Source organism: Cervus canadensis, chromosome 1, assembly GCF_019320065.1.
Source record: "Cervus canadensis isolate Bull #8, Minnesota chromosome 1, ASM1932006v1, whole genome shotgun sequence".
Lineage (NCBI taxonomy): Eukaryota > Metazoa > Chordata > Mammalia > Artiodactyla > Cervidae > Cervus > Cervus canadensis.
In genome coordinates this window covers 24,862,408-24,880,558 of record NC_057386.1, presented here as the reverse complement: position 1 = coordinate 24,880,558, position 18,151 = coordinate 24,862,408, and the positions used below count along the sequence as shown (strand labels likewise).

The window sequence follows — 18,151 nt, the reverse complement described above, 5'->3', positions numbered from 1 at the left end:
GTAGCCCGCAAACAAGCAAGTACCTCATGAGGCACATGCACAGCGATCTCAGCTGTTACATAACTGGGCAAAGTCATTGCTTACAGAACATGGGGCAAGAGAGCCTGACTAGAGCCATCTTGTTCATTCCCCCACAACTGAACACTAAAGAAAACCTGCCCATTGGGGATTCCCTGGCAGTTTGGTGGTTAGGACTTGGTACGTTCACTACCAGTGCCCAGGTTCAATCCCTGGTCAGGGAACTAAGATCCCAGAAGCCAAGTAGCATGGCCAAAAAAGAAAAAAAGAAATCTGCCCTGTGCTCCAAAGAGAGACACTATCTCTAACTTTCAAGGTTGTTCACTATGCAAATATTCTTGAACAAGTCCAAAGATAGCCAATGCCTATGCTCCACTAACTACATGCAAGAGGCCCATAAAGAATTATCTACCAACAATTAAAAAGGCCTACTAACAGATCATACAGAAAGTTAGGGAATTCCAGAAAAACAGCTACCTCTGTTTCATTGACTTCGCCAAAGCCTTAGAGTGTGTGGATCACAATAAACTGTGGAAAGCTCTTAAAGAGACGGGAATACCAGACCATCTTACCTGTCTCCTGAGGAACCTGGAGCAACAGTTAGAACCTTGTATGGAACAACTGATTGGTTCAAGATTGAGAAAGGAGTACAGGGTCTGTCTGCTGTCACCCTGTTTTTTAATTTATATGCTGAGCACATCATGAGAAATGCCAGGTTGGATAAGTTACAAGCTGGAATCAAGATAGGTGGGAGAAACATCAACAACCTCTGATATTCGGATGATACCAAACTAATGGCAGAAAATGAAGAGGAAGTAAAGAGCCTCTTGATGAGGATGAAGAGGAACTAAAGAGCCTCTTGATGAGAGTGAAAAAGCCGGCTTAAAGCTAAATATTAAAAAAATTAAGATCATGGCATCCGGCCCCATTACTTCATGACAAATAGAGGGGGAAAAGGTGGAAGTAGTGACAGATTTCCTCTTCTTGGGCTCTAAAATCACTGCAGATGGTGACTGCAGCCATGAAATCAGAAGACGATTGCTTCTTGGCAGGAAAGCTATGACAAACTTAGACAATGTGTTGAAAAGCAGAGACATTACTCTGCCAACAAAGGTCCATATAGTCAAGGCTATGGTCTTCCCAGTGGTCACGTACAATTGTGAGAACTGGACTGTAAAAAAAGGCAGAATGCCGAAAAATTGATGCCTTCAAACTGTGGTGCTAGAGAAGACTCCTGAAAGTCCCTTGGACAGCACGCAGATCAAATCAGTCAATCTCAAGGGAAATCAACCCTGAATACTCATTGGAAGGACTGATGTTGAAGTGAAGCTCCAGTATTTTGGTCATCTGATGTGAACAGCTCATTAGAAAAGTCCCTGATGCTGGAAAAGATTGAGGGCAGAAGGAGAAGAGGGCGTCAGAGAATGAGATGGCTGGATGGCATCACATGTACATGAAGATGAACTTGGGCAAACTTCAGGAGATGGTGAGGGACACAGATGGAGGCCTGGTGTGCTGCAGTCCATGAGGTTGGAGAGTCGGACATGACTGGCTGACTGAAAAACAAGAACCAACAACAACTAACAGACAAAGCTAGAACAGTAAAGGAATTCTAATGTGGCAAGATAGAAAGTTCTCATACTCTGTTTGCCCCTGTGAACCCCAGGACCAGGTACCAGACAGCTCCGGGCAGCCCCTACACAGCCTCTACAAGAGCCCATTGAAATGACAAAAAGCAGACAATCCTATACTTGCCTCAGTTCAGTTCAGTTCAGTTCAGTTCAGTCGCTCAGTCGTGTCCGACTCTTTGCAACCCCATGAATCTCAGCACGTCAGGCCTCCCTGTCCATGACCAACTCCCGGAGTTTACTCAAACACATGTCCATCGAGTCGGTGATGCCATCCAGCCATCTCATCCTCTGTTGTCCCCTTCTCCTCCTGCCCCCAATCCCTCCCAGCATCAGGGTCTTTTCCAATGAGTCAACTCTTTGCATGAGGTGGCCGAAGTATTGGAGTTTCAGCTTCAGCATCAGTCCTTCTAATGAACACCCAGGACTGATCTCCGTTAGGATGGACTGGTTGGATCTCCTTGCAGTCCAAGGGACTCTCAAGAGTCTTCTTCAACACCACAGTTCAAAAGCATCAATTCTTCAGCGCTCAGCTAGCGAATTTCCTACTTCCCATGAAAAAAAAAGGCTCTTGTCTACTTTTCCCCCGCATTCTGCCTCCTGGCCAACCCTGGGGCCTTTCTGTGTGGCCCTGTGTGGCATGGCATGTCCTCCTCCTCTCTGGAACTGTAACAAACTATCTTTTCAATGTCAGTTGACTCCTGATCTGTTGGTCTCACCATACCTCAATAATAATAAAACCTACCTTTTTACATTTTATCTCTTACTATCTATTTGCAAAAATTACAAAACTTTACAACACTGTGGATGTTGCTCTCACATGTGGCTGATAGGAATGAAAAATGGTTAAACATTCATGGAGGGAAATATAGTAATAGCTAACAAAAAGTTTGTGTTTACTTTTGACCAATGAATCCTACATCTAGGAATTTACCCAGAATATGTATCTCCAATAATAAAAAATACATGGATACAATATTACTAATTACATCACTGTTTGTAACTGCAAAATATTGGAAACATACTGAATACCTGTACATAAACAATTTGGTAAATAAACTATAGAATCCCCACAGTATAGAGCGTAGGGAGAAGGTGAGAAAGATATCTATGAACTGATATGGAATGATTTCTAGATATATTGTTTAGTGGGAAAAAAAGCAAAATAGAAAATAATTTAAAAAAATAATTTTATACCACTTTTTCTGTAAGAAAGGAATAATAAGGAAATATGCAAGTATCTGTTTGAATTTTCAAAAAGAAGCACTGGAAGTCAGAAACTGAGGATGTAATTTCCTGCAGGGGACAGAGGAGCACACAGGGAAGGCATGGAAATGTTGAGTGACTCGACTCTAATTTTTGAATAGTTTTGACTCTTAGAATCAAGCTATATACTCAAAATATATATATAAATAAGGATTGGGAAGAATCCTAAAATGCAAACACAATCAACCCAACTGTATTTCAAATAAGCAATTCTGAAACTACTTCGTCTGTGTATTGTCAGACTGAGCGAATGAGTAAATATATTAAAGATGTTAGGAGCCAGATTTCCCACAGTTGGAAAAGAACTACAAAATGGAATTGGAGAAAGCTAGGGAAAATTCTTTTGTTTTTAAATGGAACCAGAAGTGTCAGTATGAACTTGCTGTATTTAATAGATTAATATACACACAAGAAATAGGTGCAGACATATGTGTGTATGTGTGTCCCTAGCTTTCCACGAAAAGGACCTAGAAGCATTCTTCTTGGCATCCACATAGGAATGAGTGTACTGTTCCCCACTGAACAGAATGTGGCTCCTTGGAGAAATGATGAACTCCAGGGCTGAGGCAGGGAAAGTACAAGTTGATATGCCAAGAAGTAAGAAAGTGCTCATAAAGTGATGGATATGGGAAAGGATAGCAGGATATAGGAAATAGCTGTAAGTAGACACTGTACACAGTTGGGATAATCTGGGCACCAACATAAATAATGGGAATAATGGATTATAACTCACTGAATGGATTATAAAATATAACTCAAGGAATAAAACAAGAATCCATGAGCCCACACAGATGATAAATGAGTGAAGGAGAAGGAAAGTGCTTTCTTATAGTAGAATAAGAAATTAATGTAGAAAGGAAAATGGAACCAGAGTATCACCATTTTGCAATCATCACAGTAACTACTGATTCAAGTAAAACCTTCAGTGGATTCTGGAAACTGGAGTGAAGGAAGGAATAGGATATTTGAAGAAGGAATAGGATATCTGTATGGTTTCACAGTACCTCCTCATAAGTTACATCTTAATTAAGAAAGGGAAAAAAGACATACTTTACAATAGAAAAACCTGGCAGACAATTCCTTTCACAGGTGACTGAAGTCACCATCCCCTAAGATGGGACAAACCAAGATGTGCCTCCCATTATTATGTGCTAAGAAAGACATACCACTTCTGTGCTGTCCCAACCAAAGCACATAATCTTACCCTAATCACAACAAAACACTGGACAAACCCAAGTGAGGGACAAACCACAAAATCACTCGCTTGGACTTTTCAAAAAAGTCAATGTTAGGATAACAAAGAAAGGCTGAAGCACATTTCTAGATTAAAGAAATGTATGAGACATGAAAATTAAACATGATGCATAACTCTGAATGAGATCCTGGGCCAGGGAAAAACGTTAAAAATGATACTGTTGGGTTAATTGAAAATTTTGAGTATAGACTATGGTTTAGCTAAGAGCATTATATCAAAGTTAGATTCCCTGATTTTGATCCTCGTATCTTGGATATATAAGAGAATACCTTTGATATTAGGAAATATAGCCTGAAGTCTTTAGGGATAAAGGGATAAAGAAGCATATCTACAACATACTTTCAAATTTCAGGGGGGAAATTTGTGTGTGTGTGTGTGTGTATTATACACATACACATGCATATATATACCAAGGAAGAGAGAATTAAAGCAAATATGGCAAATTGTTAATCACTGGTAAAGGGTATACATTTTTGCAACTTTTCTGTAAATTTAAAACTCTATCAAAATTAAAAACTACCCCCCAACCACCCCCCCCCCACAAAAGCTAATATTTAAATAGAAGGGTCCCTTAACTGCCCAACATAATGAATGAAAAAAGACTCATGCCCAGGCCTGTGTGGCTGCCTCCAAACATTTCGCTCTTGCTTGCTAATGGGCTCTGATTTTTAACACTAGACTTTTTACTCTAGAGCATGTATTTACTTAATTTAAAAAAATAAAAATACAAGGGAGTTCCCTGGTGGCCAGGATTCTGGACTTTCACTACCATGGCCTGGGGATGTTAATCAATCCCCGGTCTGGGAACTGAGATCCCACAATCGCACAGTGCAATCAATAAATAAAGAAAAAAGAAGGTTCCCCAAAACAACAAGAAAAGGTGAGTATTGTTGAGAGAATGCATGAATGAGTGAACCAGTGAATGGGGAGTGGGCGAGTGTATGGACAGAGCAAGCAAGTGACATGGGGCCATTGGGGATGCAAGAGGCTCCCCCTCAAAGCACAAGCACTTTTATCCCCAGTCTCTCTACCTTCACAGCCCCATCCACTCAGGTGAGGGGTGGAGGGTGGCTCTGTTTAAGGGTGACACACCCTTGCATCGGGGCTGGCCAAAGTGCATTTTCTTCCCCTCCCTTAGGAGGTCAAGCCAGGTGAAACCCTGCTGCTTCCTTCTCTCTGCCCAGGGTGGGGCCTCCTGCATTCTTGGCAGGACACCAGGCCTGCTGAGGAGACAGCATCAGGTTGGCAACAAGGTGACCCAGATCCAGCCCCAGGCCTGTGCTCAGCTGCCCCTGTGACTACCAGGGAGCATTTATATGCTTTGGGTCTCCATTTCCCCATTTGCACTTTAGGCAGTTTGGTCAAAACTTTCAGCTTTGGCCACACATTAAAATCAGCTGGGGGGCTCTTAAAATTTCAGGACCCAGACTGCACCCTAGACAAATTAAACAGGACTCACTGGAGGGTAGAATCCCGATACCCGCATCACACTTTGCGGGTGATTTCAATGCACAGCTCGGTTTGAGAAACCTATGGGCGCTGATCTCCACGGTTGCCTCTAGCCTCATGATAATGAGCCCCACCTGATGCCCCACTTCTGACACTGGTGTTCAATGAAATGGGAGAGTCATCCCAAACATGTGAGTTCCTATCTTCAGCCCTTTGAGACTACAGCCCTGCCCAAGGACTTTGCCCAACCCCGCCCACCCTTCATAAAACCTCCTGCTCCAGACCCTGCCTTCACCATTTTGATGTTTGGAATCAAGGACTCAGGATCCTTGCCAAAGAGGAGTCTCCCAAGGTATGTGCCCAGGTGTTCTTGCTTTCTTGTCATGCACAGATGAAGAAGGTGCTGGGGCAAAGGGGAGAGAGAATTGGGGAGGAGAGGGTGTCTGTTCAAGATACTGTTTGACTTTTCTTATCCCTTGAGGTAGTAGCTACTAACCTTTCCCAAGGAGGGCTGTGCCCCCAAAGGCCTCCCCTCTCAGGGACCTTTGGGTGGGCATTATTAGCCTGCACTGCTTCCCCATGGACACAGGCTGAGAGGAGAGAGCATTGAATTTCAGTCCCTTCAGTTGCAGCATCCTGTGCAAGTCATACGAAACAGCAGAGCCTTAGTTTGACTATCTGTAAAACAGGCCAACCCTGCCCTAGCTCACTGGCCAATGACAAGAACATATCGTTTCAAAGCAGACAGATGCACTGAAGCTTTAAAACATGCCTTTTATTTGATTGGAAGCTCAGCATAAATGCTGGAGGGGCTGCTGATCTGACAGACCATAGAACTTACTCATGGCTGAACCCCAACTGGATGTGAAGAAGCCCTCAGGTGAGTCTTTAAACCCTGCTTCCAACATGGTTGTCAAGGAGGATAGGGGAGGGGCCTGAGGAGGGGTGGGGTGTCCTTCTCCACTCTGCCAGTGGTGTAGTCAGGAGCAGAGCAAGTAGGCCATGGGTCCTTTCAGAGGGAGGCAAGTATCAATGATTATAATTAATAATAGCAGCCAGCAAATACTGGTGCTCAGTACATGCTAGGAGTGGTTATATTTTCTATGCATTTTCTCATTCCTTCTTATAATCTTGTGAGGTAGAGATTATTAATCCCATTTTCCAGATCAGAAAACAGGCTCAGAAGGGTTAAGTGACTTGTCTACGGTGTCACTGCTACTAAATAGCATAGGAAAAATTCAGATCCAAATCTGCCAGACTTCAAAGAGCATGCTTTCTGACCTCTAAGAAACCCTGTCCATCCACAGGTCCATCACGAAAATGAAATGCTTTTGCACGTGGTAGGCCAAGGTGGGGGACATCTCATGCTGTGTGGAGTGAGCAGTGAAGGGATGAGAAGGGCATTGTTCCAGTTCAGATGTCTGGGTCATTCAGTCTCCCAGACAAGCACGGAGCTCCCTCCACGGCTGGAGTGGAAGGGCACAAGGACATTATTTCTGTCCTGGGAGAGAGCTACACTGGGCAAGACTATCTTATCTTTGGGAGAAGCATTTAGCAGTGTGGAAAAAGTACAGTTTAAGCCCCAAGCAGAACTGACTTCAATGGGCCTGAGATCAGAGCAGTTGTGCAGTCCTACATGCAGACAGACCTCATGCTGGGCATTAAGTGCTCTGTGGTTGTTGGCTTGAAATTTCTTATAATTTTGAGTTTGTTTTGTAAGCCAAATCAGATGGGACAATGGAGCACCTGCTGAGAGACCGGGAGCTGTGGCTCGAATGTGTGATTCCTTTCTCTCAGTCCACCACACTCCAACCTCCACCAAAGCCCCTCACTCCTCTGTCGCCTTTGTAACCGGCAGCGACTCAAGCAAAAGGTGGTCAAGGCAGGGCATGCTCTGAGGCCCACCGGGCAGGGAAGAGGCAGGGGCCCCAAGTCACCCCTATCCAGGTAACAGCATTTGGGTGGGGAGGCTGCAATTCTTTGGGTAGCCATTTTGCCCTGGGTCACATTTTTCCCTGGTGGCTCGGACAATAAAGAATCTGCCTGCATTGCAGGAGACCCAGGTTCAATCCGTGGGTCAGGAAGATACCCTGAAGAAAGAAGGAAACAGCTACCCACTCCAGTATTCTTGCCTGGAGAATTATGGACAGATGCCAGGTGCCAGGCCTTTTGAATCGCAAAGGGCCACAGTCTATGGGATCACAAAGAGTTGGACATGACTGAATGACTAATAATTTCTTTTCACTTTCCTCTTAACTAGGTCATATCCAGGTCCTGCCATTTCCTGGAGCAAACTCCAAGTTACTTTATCCTTCAGCCCCAATTTTCTTGTCTTAAAATGGGAATAATACCTATACCCCATGGGATTATTGTGAGGCCAATGAGGTTTCTGTTGTGATTCTTTTTTCCAAAATGCAAGTCTGATTATGACAGTCTTCTCCTGAACACTGTCTAATGGCTTGACGCTATTCTAGAATAAAGACCTTTCACTCACACCAGCACTGTCCAATTAAACTATTACATAAGGCACTAGTGGTAAAGAACCCACCTACCAAAGCAGGTTAGACCTAAGAGACACAGGTTCAATCCCTGTATTGGGAAGATCCCCTGGAGGAGGGCACGGCAACCCACTCCAGTATTCTGGCAAGGAGAATAATACCAAGGACAGAGGAGCCTGCTGGGCTACAGTCCATAGGATTGCAGAGTCATACAAGACTAAAGCGACTTAGCACGCAAGCCAGTAGGTAATTAAACTCTTTCTTGTAGCCAGATTGAAAAGGCAGGTGAAATTAATTATAATACATTTACTTCACCCAATAAATTAAAACTATGATTTCAACATAAAATTAATATTAAAAAGAATTTTACATTTTTTCCTGTCTTTGAAATCCAGTGTGTATTTTATACTTAGAGCATATCCCAATTCACGTGACTAGCAACCACAGATTGGGTGGCAGAGGTTGGTGGATAACCCTACAATTCTGACACACTCAGCCATGCTGAATTGCTTTTCTTTCTAAAGAACCACTGCCTCGCTGCACTGGGCCTTCTGCTGTTACCAGGCCCTGAAAAGCTCTTCTCTCTCCACCCTCTGGATCTAGTTAAGCTTACTCAACCTTCAGATGTCAGGTCACTTAGCCTTCAGGGAGGTCTTTCTTGACCCCTTTCCAGGTTTTTCACACTACTGTGTATCTTGATCTCACCAGGCCTCCAACTGTAATATCACATTTACCTGAGGTCACCTGATTAATCTCTCTCTCCTGTTGTAAACACCAGCACAAAGGTCACTTTGGGTTTTTGTTTGAATCATTTCCCCAGGGATTAGCACAGCACAGAGTAGCCTTAGGAAGATATTCTATGTAAAACACCTGGCACCTGGATGCTCTAATGTTCCCTCCTTTTCCTTCCCTCTGGTTGAGAAACTTCTCCTTATTAAAGGGACTCGCTTAACTGTACAACTCTGCTGAAGATCTGGAGACACAAAACTCAATGCCAAATATATTTAAGTAGAAACGAGTTAAGCACACAGATTATAAATATTTCTTCTTCAGATTACATACCATTTATAAATACTATCTCAGTTCCTTTTCATGATTTAGGCAGTAAAGGAAAATTCCTATTCGAGTCTGAGTATAATAACTGCCCTTTTCGAGTTTTTTCCAGTGAGGAGCTGCAGAGCAGAAAGTGGCAATGGGGCTCTATTGTCCCTTGTCTAACCGGCAGAGTTGGCAGAGCTAAACGCTGAGCTGCTGCTGTTTCTCATGTCTCCTCCAATTCTTTCTCAGGCGAATATAAACAAGGAAGCTCAAATCAACAGTTGCCAACTGACCCAGGTGATCATGCCAAACCTGATGACACCTGCCTAGGTGAGGATTCAATCCCTAGGTCATGTTGCAAAGCCAACTTCATCATTTGGCTTCATCAACTTCCTCCACCTTTAGTCAAGACTGCTCCTTCTCATGACAATTAAGTTTTAAGACTTAAAACCAATGCCACTGTCTCCAAGTGAAAAGTGAAAGTTGCTCAGTCATGTCCAACTCTTTGCGACCCCAAGGACTATACAGACCATGTAATTCTCCAGGCCAGAATACGGGAGTGGCAGAGGGTCTTCCCAACCCAGGGGTCGAACCCAGGTCTCTCACTTTGCAGGCAGATTCTTTACCAGCTGAGCCATCAGGGAAATGCAAAGATGTCTCCAAAGATGGTAGAATTATCCTGTTTATCCTCCTCTCACCTTGGAAGTCCCAGGGGATCCAACAGGAATCAACAGGATGATCTGCACCCTTAAGAACATAGAGCCCCAGGGCTCACATTTTCTTGAAACTTTTCAAACAGCCAACAAGGCACACCCAACACAGATGTATTGCCAAGGGTACTGCATGTCACACACTGGGGTTTTTAGATCCTGGCTTCACATTGCCTTTTGGTGAGTATAATGGGGTATACACCCGAGTTTGCCCAGCATTCCTATCAAGGTTTCAGATAATTAAAAGTTTATATATGCCTTTTATTATTTTATTATTATTCAGCTCTTTGTATAATTGATGTCTAAAATGGGTATTTTGTTTCTTTTACAAAAAAAAATTTGTGGGTGATCCAGAGCTCGTACTTAAAGTCAGAATTCAGAGCCACAAAGAAAATGACTTCATTGAAGTTGAACTGGATAGACAAGAGCTGAGTTACCAAAATCTACTGAAAGTAAGCTGCTGTGAACTGGGGATTAACCCAGAGCAAGTAGAGAAGATCAGAAAGCTACCAAACACATTGCTCAGAAAGGTAGGGTGTTTATCTAAATAGAGACTGGGCTCTAGGTGGGTAAAATTATGTTCATTGAAGCCGATCACTAGCTTTTGTATTACTAATATGAAAACAAATCCAAGACATTGGACATTTTAGCTGCAGGACAGCCAAACATGGTAGCTGGGTTATTTTCAATCTGGTGCTTTTACAGATTTGCATACCTTTAATTTACTCACTCTTTTAAATTGTCTGAATCACAACTAACAACAAAATTTATAACCCTAGCTCAGTATGTATGTCCAGCCTCCAATCTCCACAAAGCTGATGGTCCCAGGGACAGAAAATACAAAGCCACTCTTAACTGCTTAGCAAAGTCAAGCCTTTGCAATCTCAGGAAACAAAACTGGGGGCATTTGTATGTATTTTTATGATTCAAAAACAAATCTCATTTTTTAACTTGAGGAAAATTCTTATCTCTTTGGGCATTTTTTAAAAAGCAACTTTCAAAATGCCTTTTAGCAATTCTTATTGGTGTCGTGGCTAACAGTATATTCTTTGTAAACTAAAAGTGGTGGGATGATCATACTTTCAGATATATATATATATTTTTAATGCCCTGGACTAACGTCTTTTTAAAATTGAGACTTTATTCCCCTTGGAAATCAGCAACAAGGTCTGAAACACAAAAACAAAAACAGAAAAGGAAAACAATTCTCAACTGCTGACTTAGTTTACCATGAATGGAAAGAAAACAATGCTGGGGCAATCTTATTAAGCCTTTTCATCATAACTTTACATGTATTTATGAACCATTATGTAACTTCTTTCTCATATTAAGGACAAAGACATTCGAAGACTACAGGACTTTCAGGAAGTAGAACTCATTTTAATGAAAGATGGAAGCTCTGAACTGAGAGAATATACACCATCTCTGTTAGAGAAGCCCTGCTACAACAGCAATGCTGCAAAAATGACGTATTAAATTGCAGAAATGAAAAACTGGAATCAATATTTTGTAAATAATGAAGTCTGTCTGGATGCATCTAACAGTTTGCTAACTTCATGTATGTACTTATTTCCTTGTTTTGCAACTTCTCGAGGCTTGGGAGTAGAGTACGTTCAAAGTACTTTGACAAATATAAGTATTTTTAAAAATTTAAGTATGATACCTATCAACGCAAGTTTAGTTTGTAAAGTTGTACCCCAATCCTGATGAGGCAGAAGTATGCACTCCTGAGACTCAAGACAAATGGCCAGGCTCTGTTCATAACTCCATTAAGGGCAGGGTGAGTTAATTGGAACTGTGAAAGCCAGGACCCACTTGACACTCTGGTTTAAAGATCCTAGCTTCTAAAACCATCTCTTACCATCATTTCCTTTTTACAACTTTTAAATCTACAAAATGGTGAGAGGGTAACAGGCAGGAAGACTAGGTGTCCCCAAGCATCAGACGTTTTTTTTCTCTCTTAAGCAACAGGAGGAAACAAGTGTCAGATGTAATTTTTTCCTTCTCTATACAAAATTAAAAGGTTTCTTTAAAAATTCTGTTGTCATGACACCTGGTTCCACCTGAACTTTTCTCAAACCTTGAGCTAACCAATGTGTTTTTCTTATGGAAATGCTTAATCTGTGTTAATGAACTATGTATTTACTTTACTCTTTCAAGTCGGTTCCACCTAAGACTCAGAACCAATAATGGCTCAACAAACCAGTATTGGCTTAAGAAACCAAATGTTCTCTTATGTTTATAAAACTATGTATTTGTTTAGAAACCTGCCTCTCTTCAAGATTCATGTCAATTGTCTTATGGCACAGGATGACTCACCTTGTGCCAATGCTATCTCAAAATGCATGTTATGGGTGAGAGGTCTGGTGCCACTCTCTTGAGTTTTGAGACATTTCTTTTCTCTAATTAGCAGCTTATGTAACTTCTTGCTAAAACCTAGCAAGAGGGCACTCTTCCTGCCCCTTTCTGATGTCTGTGTCAGAAGTTTTCTTTTATACTTAATAAAACTTTATTACACAAAAGCTCTGAGCGATCAAGCGTTGCCACTGGCCCGGAGGTCAAGAATCTTGGCATCGTACACAGCTCATAGCAACAACCTTTAAATGGCAGGACTTACACAACTTGAGTAACCACTTTTCAACCTAACAACTTGCAGAAAAGCCAAGGCACAGCATACAGCACTGCAAGTGCACTCCTGCCTGACTCCATTTACCAACTTTTATTAATACACACTTTTTTACACACCAGTGTGAAGTCATCTCTAACCCTTACGGAAACAAGGAAAAAGTTCCAGAGACCTCCTGGGCAAGCACAATGAAATAAGCCATCCCTCTCTCATCTCCAAATCCTCAACAGCTCACTTCTGATGAAGGGTGAAGGGACACTAACGCATTGCATCAACACTTATCTCACCCACTGCCAAAAAAAAAAAAAGGAAAATGTTCTGAATAGCACAAGTGAAATGTGTACCATTTTATTCATGAAATGAGTATGAAACCTAAATCTGCAGTTTAGTTAGTACCCACGGGGCTTTGGTTAGAACCACCTCAGCACCAAATGTAAGTCTGGCATCCAAGTCACACTTGTAAGATAGCATGCCCCCTAATGAAAGCCAATGCCACCCAGAGCCTGGTGTTCCATTGCCAGGGGTGTGACAGGGGATGACAAGGGGTCAATCCCCAAGTGCTTTGTCCCTGTTATTTTCAATCTGTCTTAAAGAAGATAAATTTAGGCATGAACTGAAGGTTGGTTAATGGCCCCGAATCACTGGTTGTGGAAAAGTGAGATTTTAGGTTGCTTTTAAGTGAACATGGTAGAATAAATTTCTTTGAAAACAGTACTGTTGGAAAGCTTACAATAGAACCTGCACAGGTGTCACCTAGTGAAGTACAATAAGATCAATAAGGACAGCAATTACCACAAGGTTGATAAAATTAAATATGCATACTCATTTCAAGTTAATACAACCTGCATCAAATGTATTTTCTAGAAGCGACAGTTTTAAGGCTGAAGATTAATAAATATCTCGAGTAATTTTAACAAAAAAATTATTTTTTGCCACACTACCCGGGACGGGGATCGTAGCTCCCTCACCACCAGGGATCAAATTCACCCCTGCAGTGGAAGCACAGAGTCTTAACCACCAAACTGGAAGGGAAGTTCCAAGAATAATTTTTATTATGTATTTCATGCACAGATTGTAAAAACTTAATTTCTGGATGACATACAATTCCGCTGTAGGATTATGCCATTTTCAAGTCATTGAAACAAATCAGTTACCAGAATGCTATCCTAAAAAGATTTCCAGAACATATTTAGAAACGGTCTAGAATGCATATGGTTCATATAACGAAGTGATTTGGGGTATATATTTGGAAGTATACAAGGGCCACTGGTAACTGATACAAGGCCTTTTAGCTACATGAATTTTATTTACTCTAGTCAAGGTTATGGTTTTTCCATTAGTCATGTATGGATGTAAGAGTTGGACTATAAAGAAAGCTGAGCGCAAAAGAATTGATGCTTTTTAAGTGTGTTGTTGTTGAAGACTCTTGAGAGTCCCTTGGACTATAAGGACATCCAACCAGTCCATCCTAAAGGAGATCAGTCCTGGGTGTTCATTGGAGGGACTGATGTTGAAGCTGAAACTCCAATATTTTGGCCACCTGATGCAGAGAGCTGACTCATTTGAAAAGACCCTGATGCTGGGAAAGATTGAGGGCAGGAGAAGGGGACGACAGAGGATGAGATGGTTGGATGGCATCACCGACACAACAGACATGGGTTTGGGTGGACTCCGGGAGTTGGTGATGGACAGGGAGGCCTGGTGTGCTGCGGTTCATGGGGTCACAAAGAGTCGGACACGACTCAGTGACTGAACTGAACGAGGTGCCTTTCAAATTTCAACCACTTCCCCTTTACAGAGCAAACATTATTTAAACACTTCATGTAAGTCCTTCTAAAGAGTAAAACAAGGACCAAGAGTAACCCCTCTGAGGTGACAATGTAACTTGAACAAAGGGAAGGATGTGTTAACCATGGGTCAGGAGAATGGCAGTTTTCCTTCCTAGATTGGTATAAATCTGAGAGAAAAAGCTTCCTTGGAAGCTGCTTATACAGAAGCAGAATCAGTTTCCTGGCAGACACCCAAATGAAAATTACTTCAAGATAAAAATAATGTACAAAGAAAACATACACGGAGGCCCTTTTTCTAGCTTTTAAAAACTACAATTAAGACCCTAAGTCTGGAACTCGAAAAACAATACCCTTTAAACCTGCTATCACTTTAATTCCATGAAATACACTGTTTATGTATCTATTTTACTACTTACTACCTACATCAAGACCTTTTCCCATTTTTTAAAATTTAAATTTTATTAAGAAATATACATACAAAAACACATACACATACAGTTTAAAAAAGAAACCACCCATCCAGCTTCAACAATCACCACCAGTTCTTCTGAAGGATCCTTCTTGCCCTTCATGATCTCCCTCCAATACACTGAGTCGTGTTAAATCATTTCCTTGCTTTCCATTTACCATATATTTACGGACTGGTTTTGACTTTCACAGAAAAGGAATTGGATTATTCTTCTGCAACTTGCTTTTCTGACCAGAGACTTTCCATGTTCACATGTGTAGCGGTAGTTCAGTCTGACTTCTTGGAATCCCACTATAGCAAAGTACCACAACATGTGTCCCCTGGTCTGTTGGACATTTCAAGTCTTTCCAGTTTGTTTTTGCTTCCTTTCTTCCTATTACAAATGATGCTGCTATGACATTTTTACATCCATCCCCTGGCACACATGCATAAATGTTTCTCTAGGGTATGTATCTCGGGATGGAACAGCCAGAAGTTACCGCACAGTTGTGCCCAACTGTTTTCTGAAGCTGTTGTTCCTAAACATTTTTAAAAGCTGATGCCAACTGATCTATTTGGGATGGCCAAGGGGAAGAAACAGATCAACTATGAAACTCTCAAACTGCATTTTTAAATTAGGAAATTAAAAAATCTAATACAACCATGAAGAATACATTTACTTCTTTTACTGAAATGGACTTTTGAAACTACATTTTTAAACTTAAAATTGCTATCTCCTATGTCTCAAATGTTTCTAAATACACTGAGTGAAAACAGCAAGATTCAGAAAATATGCTGTACTGTGATATATTTTAAAAGATTCATACATATGAATGATTACATCCCCCACCACCCACCTCCCCACAAAAACCACTTGGAAAAATAATTCTTAACACTAGTAGCTCCTGGAAAAGAAGAGCAGGAGCAGAAGAGACATATCACAAAACATTTCTGTTGTTTTTCCAAACCATACACAAGTGTAACAACTGTCATACAAAATTCTTAAAAAGCAGTCACCTGGGGATTTTTTCATAAACTAAAAATCAGTCCAAACTCAAACCTGAAAACCAGCCCTGCAGGAAGTCCCACCCCACAGAAAATATACACAAGTTCAAGTATTTTTCATTTTATGCACATTTAAAAAATACTCACACAGCTCATCTACAACACATTTTTGAAAGCACAGAACAGACACAGTTAAAAGCACTTCCATCCTAAATTGTTCAGTTTTAACATCTCTAAAAATTTTTAATCAAGTGACTGAACTCAACCCACCATGTGGTCAAAGTGTTCACACCTTAGAGATATGGCTGTGACACTGTATTGAAGAAACCAGACAGATCACCTGCAGGTAAGTAATGTTATACAAGGAAAGAAGGTGTCTCTAGGCTGGGTGACATGATTAGCTTAAGAAGGCAAGAAAGATGTTTTAATCCAACTTGAAAAGTTATTGTATTATGATCTGTTTGAAGAAAAGATGTCTTAACAAAAAGGGTGAAGATGAATGTCACTACCCTGCAAAAAGGAGGATGCCAGAACAGCAATTACCAGGCTCCCACCTGACCAGTATGAACTCAAGTTTACCCAATTTATTTAAATTAATAAATTTTAAGTCTTTTAGTGATACATGCAGAAACATTTGTAAATTATGTCTGAGACTTGCCTGAAAATAACAGGGACAGGGGACACACAGAGTAAGAATGGTCACTGAATGTTACTGGTGATGAACGTTTGATTAATCAAAGTTAACTACACTGTCCTACTTTTGCATTAAATTTTCCAACATAAAAAAAGTTTTAAAAACTGATTGCTGCTTGCAGTCTTACCAAGTTAATCTTCTAGTTAGTACAAATCGACTCCCCCTAAAGGCTTTTCAAAGAGAAATACGCATGAAGCAACTGACAACTTTTTGGTCTGCACCAGAGAAATGTGTATTTCTCAATGTAAATAGGCACATGACCATTACATGGGATTCTTCTGAATTTGGTTAGTAAGAATAATTTCCTTGAGCCTAATTAATTTGGGATGTTGGATGTGATCCAATTTCTAGGTCTCCACAACCAAGGCCAGACTTTTAGTCATAGACCCCTCAAGCGACCAGGCCTCCCCTTCAAATTTTATATTAACTTCATTAGTGATCCATACAGATGAAGATTTCATAAACTCATTTACTGTACTTCATTAAAATAAATTAGCGAATGATTATATATGTGGCAGAAGAGAACAAACTTGGCATTTTAATACCCAATTTAACACCTTAATGACTAAGTATCTTAATACTTAAATAAACTTCTTCTGTTTTCTGTTTTTCTTAATACTCGGTAATAGAAACTGGTAAACTTTCACTTTATGACCTTTATTCTACAATCGTATCTTGTCAAACTACACAAAGCAGTGTTTGGGAGGTGACCGACTTTTTGTTAGACTGTTTTCCCACCTTACATCAATCCTCACAAATTCAGAGAAAATCCATCTATCCCCATCTAGGTAAGCCAGGAGTGCTGTCCCCACAGCACTGTTTCATACAAAGCCTCTGAAGCATCATTATTTTCCAAAGCTTGGTGGAGGATATTTTAGTAAATTCTGTAGCCTATTATTAAGCCTATTAGAACAACTACAGTGGCATAAAGTGAGGCAGTGGACCATGAGGTGGAGACCTAGATACCATGTGCTAGTTTCTCCATCAACATGAAGTTATAAGACATCAGGGTAAGTCACTTAATGCACCAACTCAAGTTTCTTTACCTATAAACTGATAGCAATATCTGAAAATTATAAATCATGAAGAACTGATTTATATGAACTATGACACATGCAGCTGGAGCTAATAATACTTTTATACAATCAACAAGCTGGCTATAACTAGAAATGTGCTGCCAAATTTGCCGAACATGACCCCCACACACACTCCCATTACCTTAAGCATTTTTAAAAAATCCTTGTTTGATGTGATACACTCCATACACAGTAATAAATATATTTATAAGACCAGGTTAAAAAAATCTTGATACAGGATTTCTAAGACAAAAAAACAACTAAAAGTGTCTGAATGCTTTTCTACATCATTATTTCACAGCTAGAGGATGATAGTGTTTGTCAGACGGATATTTTGAATTTTGTACTACTAAAGTAATCTCTCAGGGATGTAAAAATATATTTCAGTTCATTGTATATCTTCGTTATTAAAAGCAAAATCCAAATGTATCCATAACTACTAAAAATTGAAGCACCATTATTTAAAACATTTAAACTGTGGAAATTCTAAAAAAATTAGTCTTAAAACAGAACAAATCAGATAAAACTGTACACCACGATCTCTAGTAACAGCGTATCTCATATTTAAAACAAGGGACTAGTTCAGAGTCAATAACTTTATTAAAAAAAGATTAATACTAAAACTTTTCAATGACAAAGAGACAAATCTG

General features: G+C 40.6%; 1 protein-coding gene across 6 annotated transcripts; it reads left to right on the top strand.

The window, feature by feature from the left end:
- Positions 1 to 5,892: 5,892 nt before the first annotated feature.
- ANKRD40CL (ANKRD40 C-terminal like) lies at positions 5,893 to 12,092 on the top strand. Of its 6 annotated transcripts, none has more exons than XR_006270053.1 (5): positions 5,893 to 5,968; positions 6,412 to 6,496; positions 9,952 to 10,042; positions 10,217 to 10,392; positions 11,195 to 12,092. XR_006270053.1 is itself a non-coding variant. In XM_043471815.1 (5 exons), exons 2-5 carry the CDS (start codon positions 6,460 to 6,462, stop codon positions 11,336 to 11,338), a joined length of 438 nt encoding a protein of 145 aa, XP_043327750.1. In that variant the 5' UTR covers positions 5,920 to 5,968; positions 6,407 to 6,459; the 3' UTR covers positions 11,339 to 12,092. The 6 variants fall into 6 exon arrangements, 3 of the variants coding, with proteins under 3 accessions (XP_043327733.1, XP_043327742.1, XP_043327750.1); XR_006270054.1 differs by having other exon boundaries at positions 5,916 to 5,968; positions 6,407 to 6,496; XM_043471815.1 differs by lacking the exon at positions 9,952 to 10,042 and adding an exon at positions 9,402 to 9,482 and having other exon boundaries at positions 5,920 to 5,968; positions 6,407 to 6,496.
- Positions 12,093 to 18,151: the final 6,059 nt, after the last annotated feature.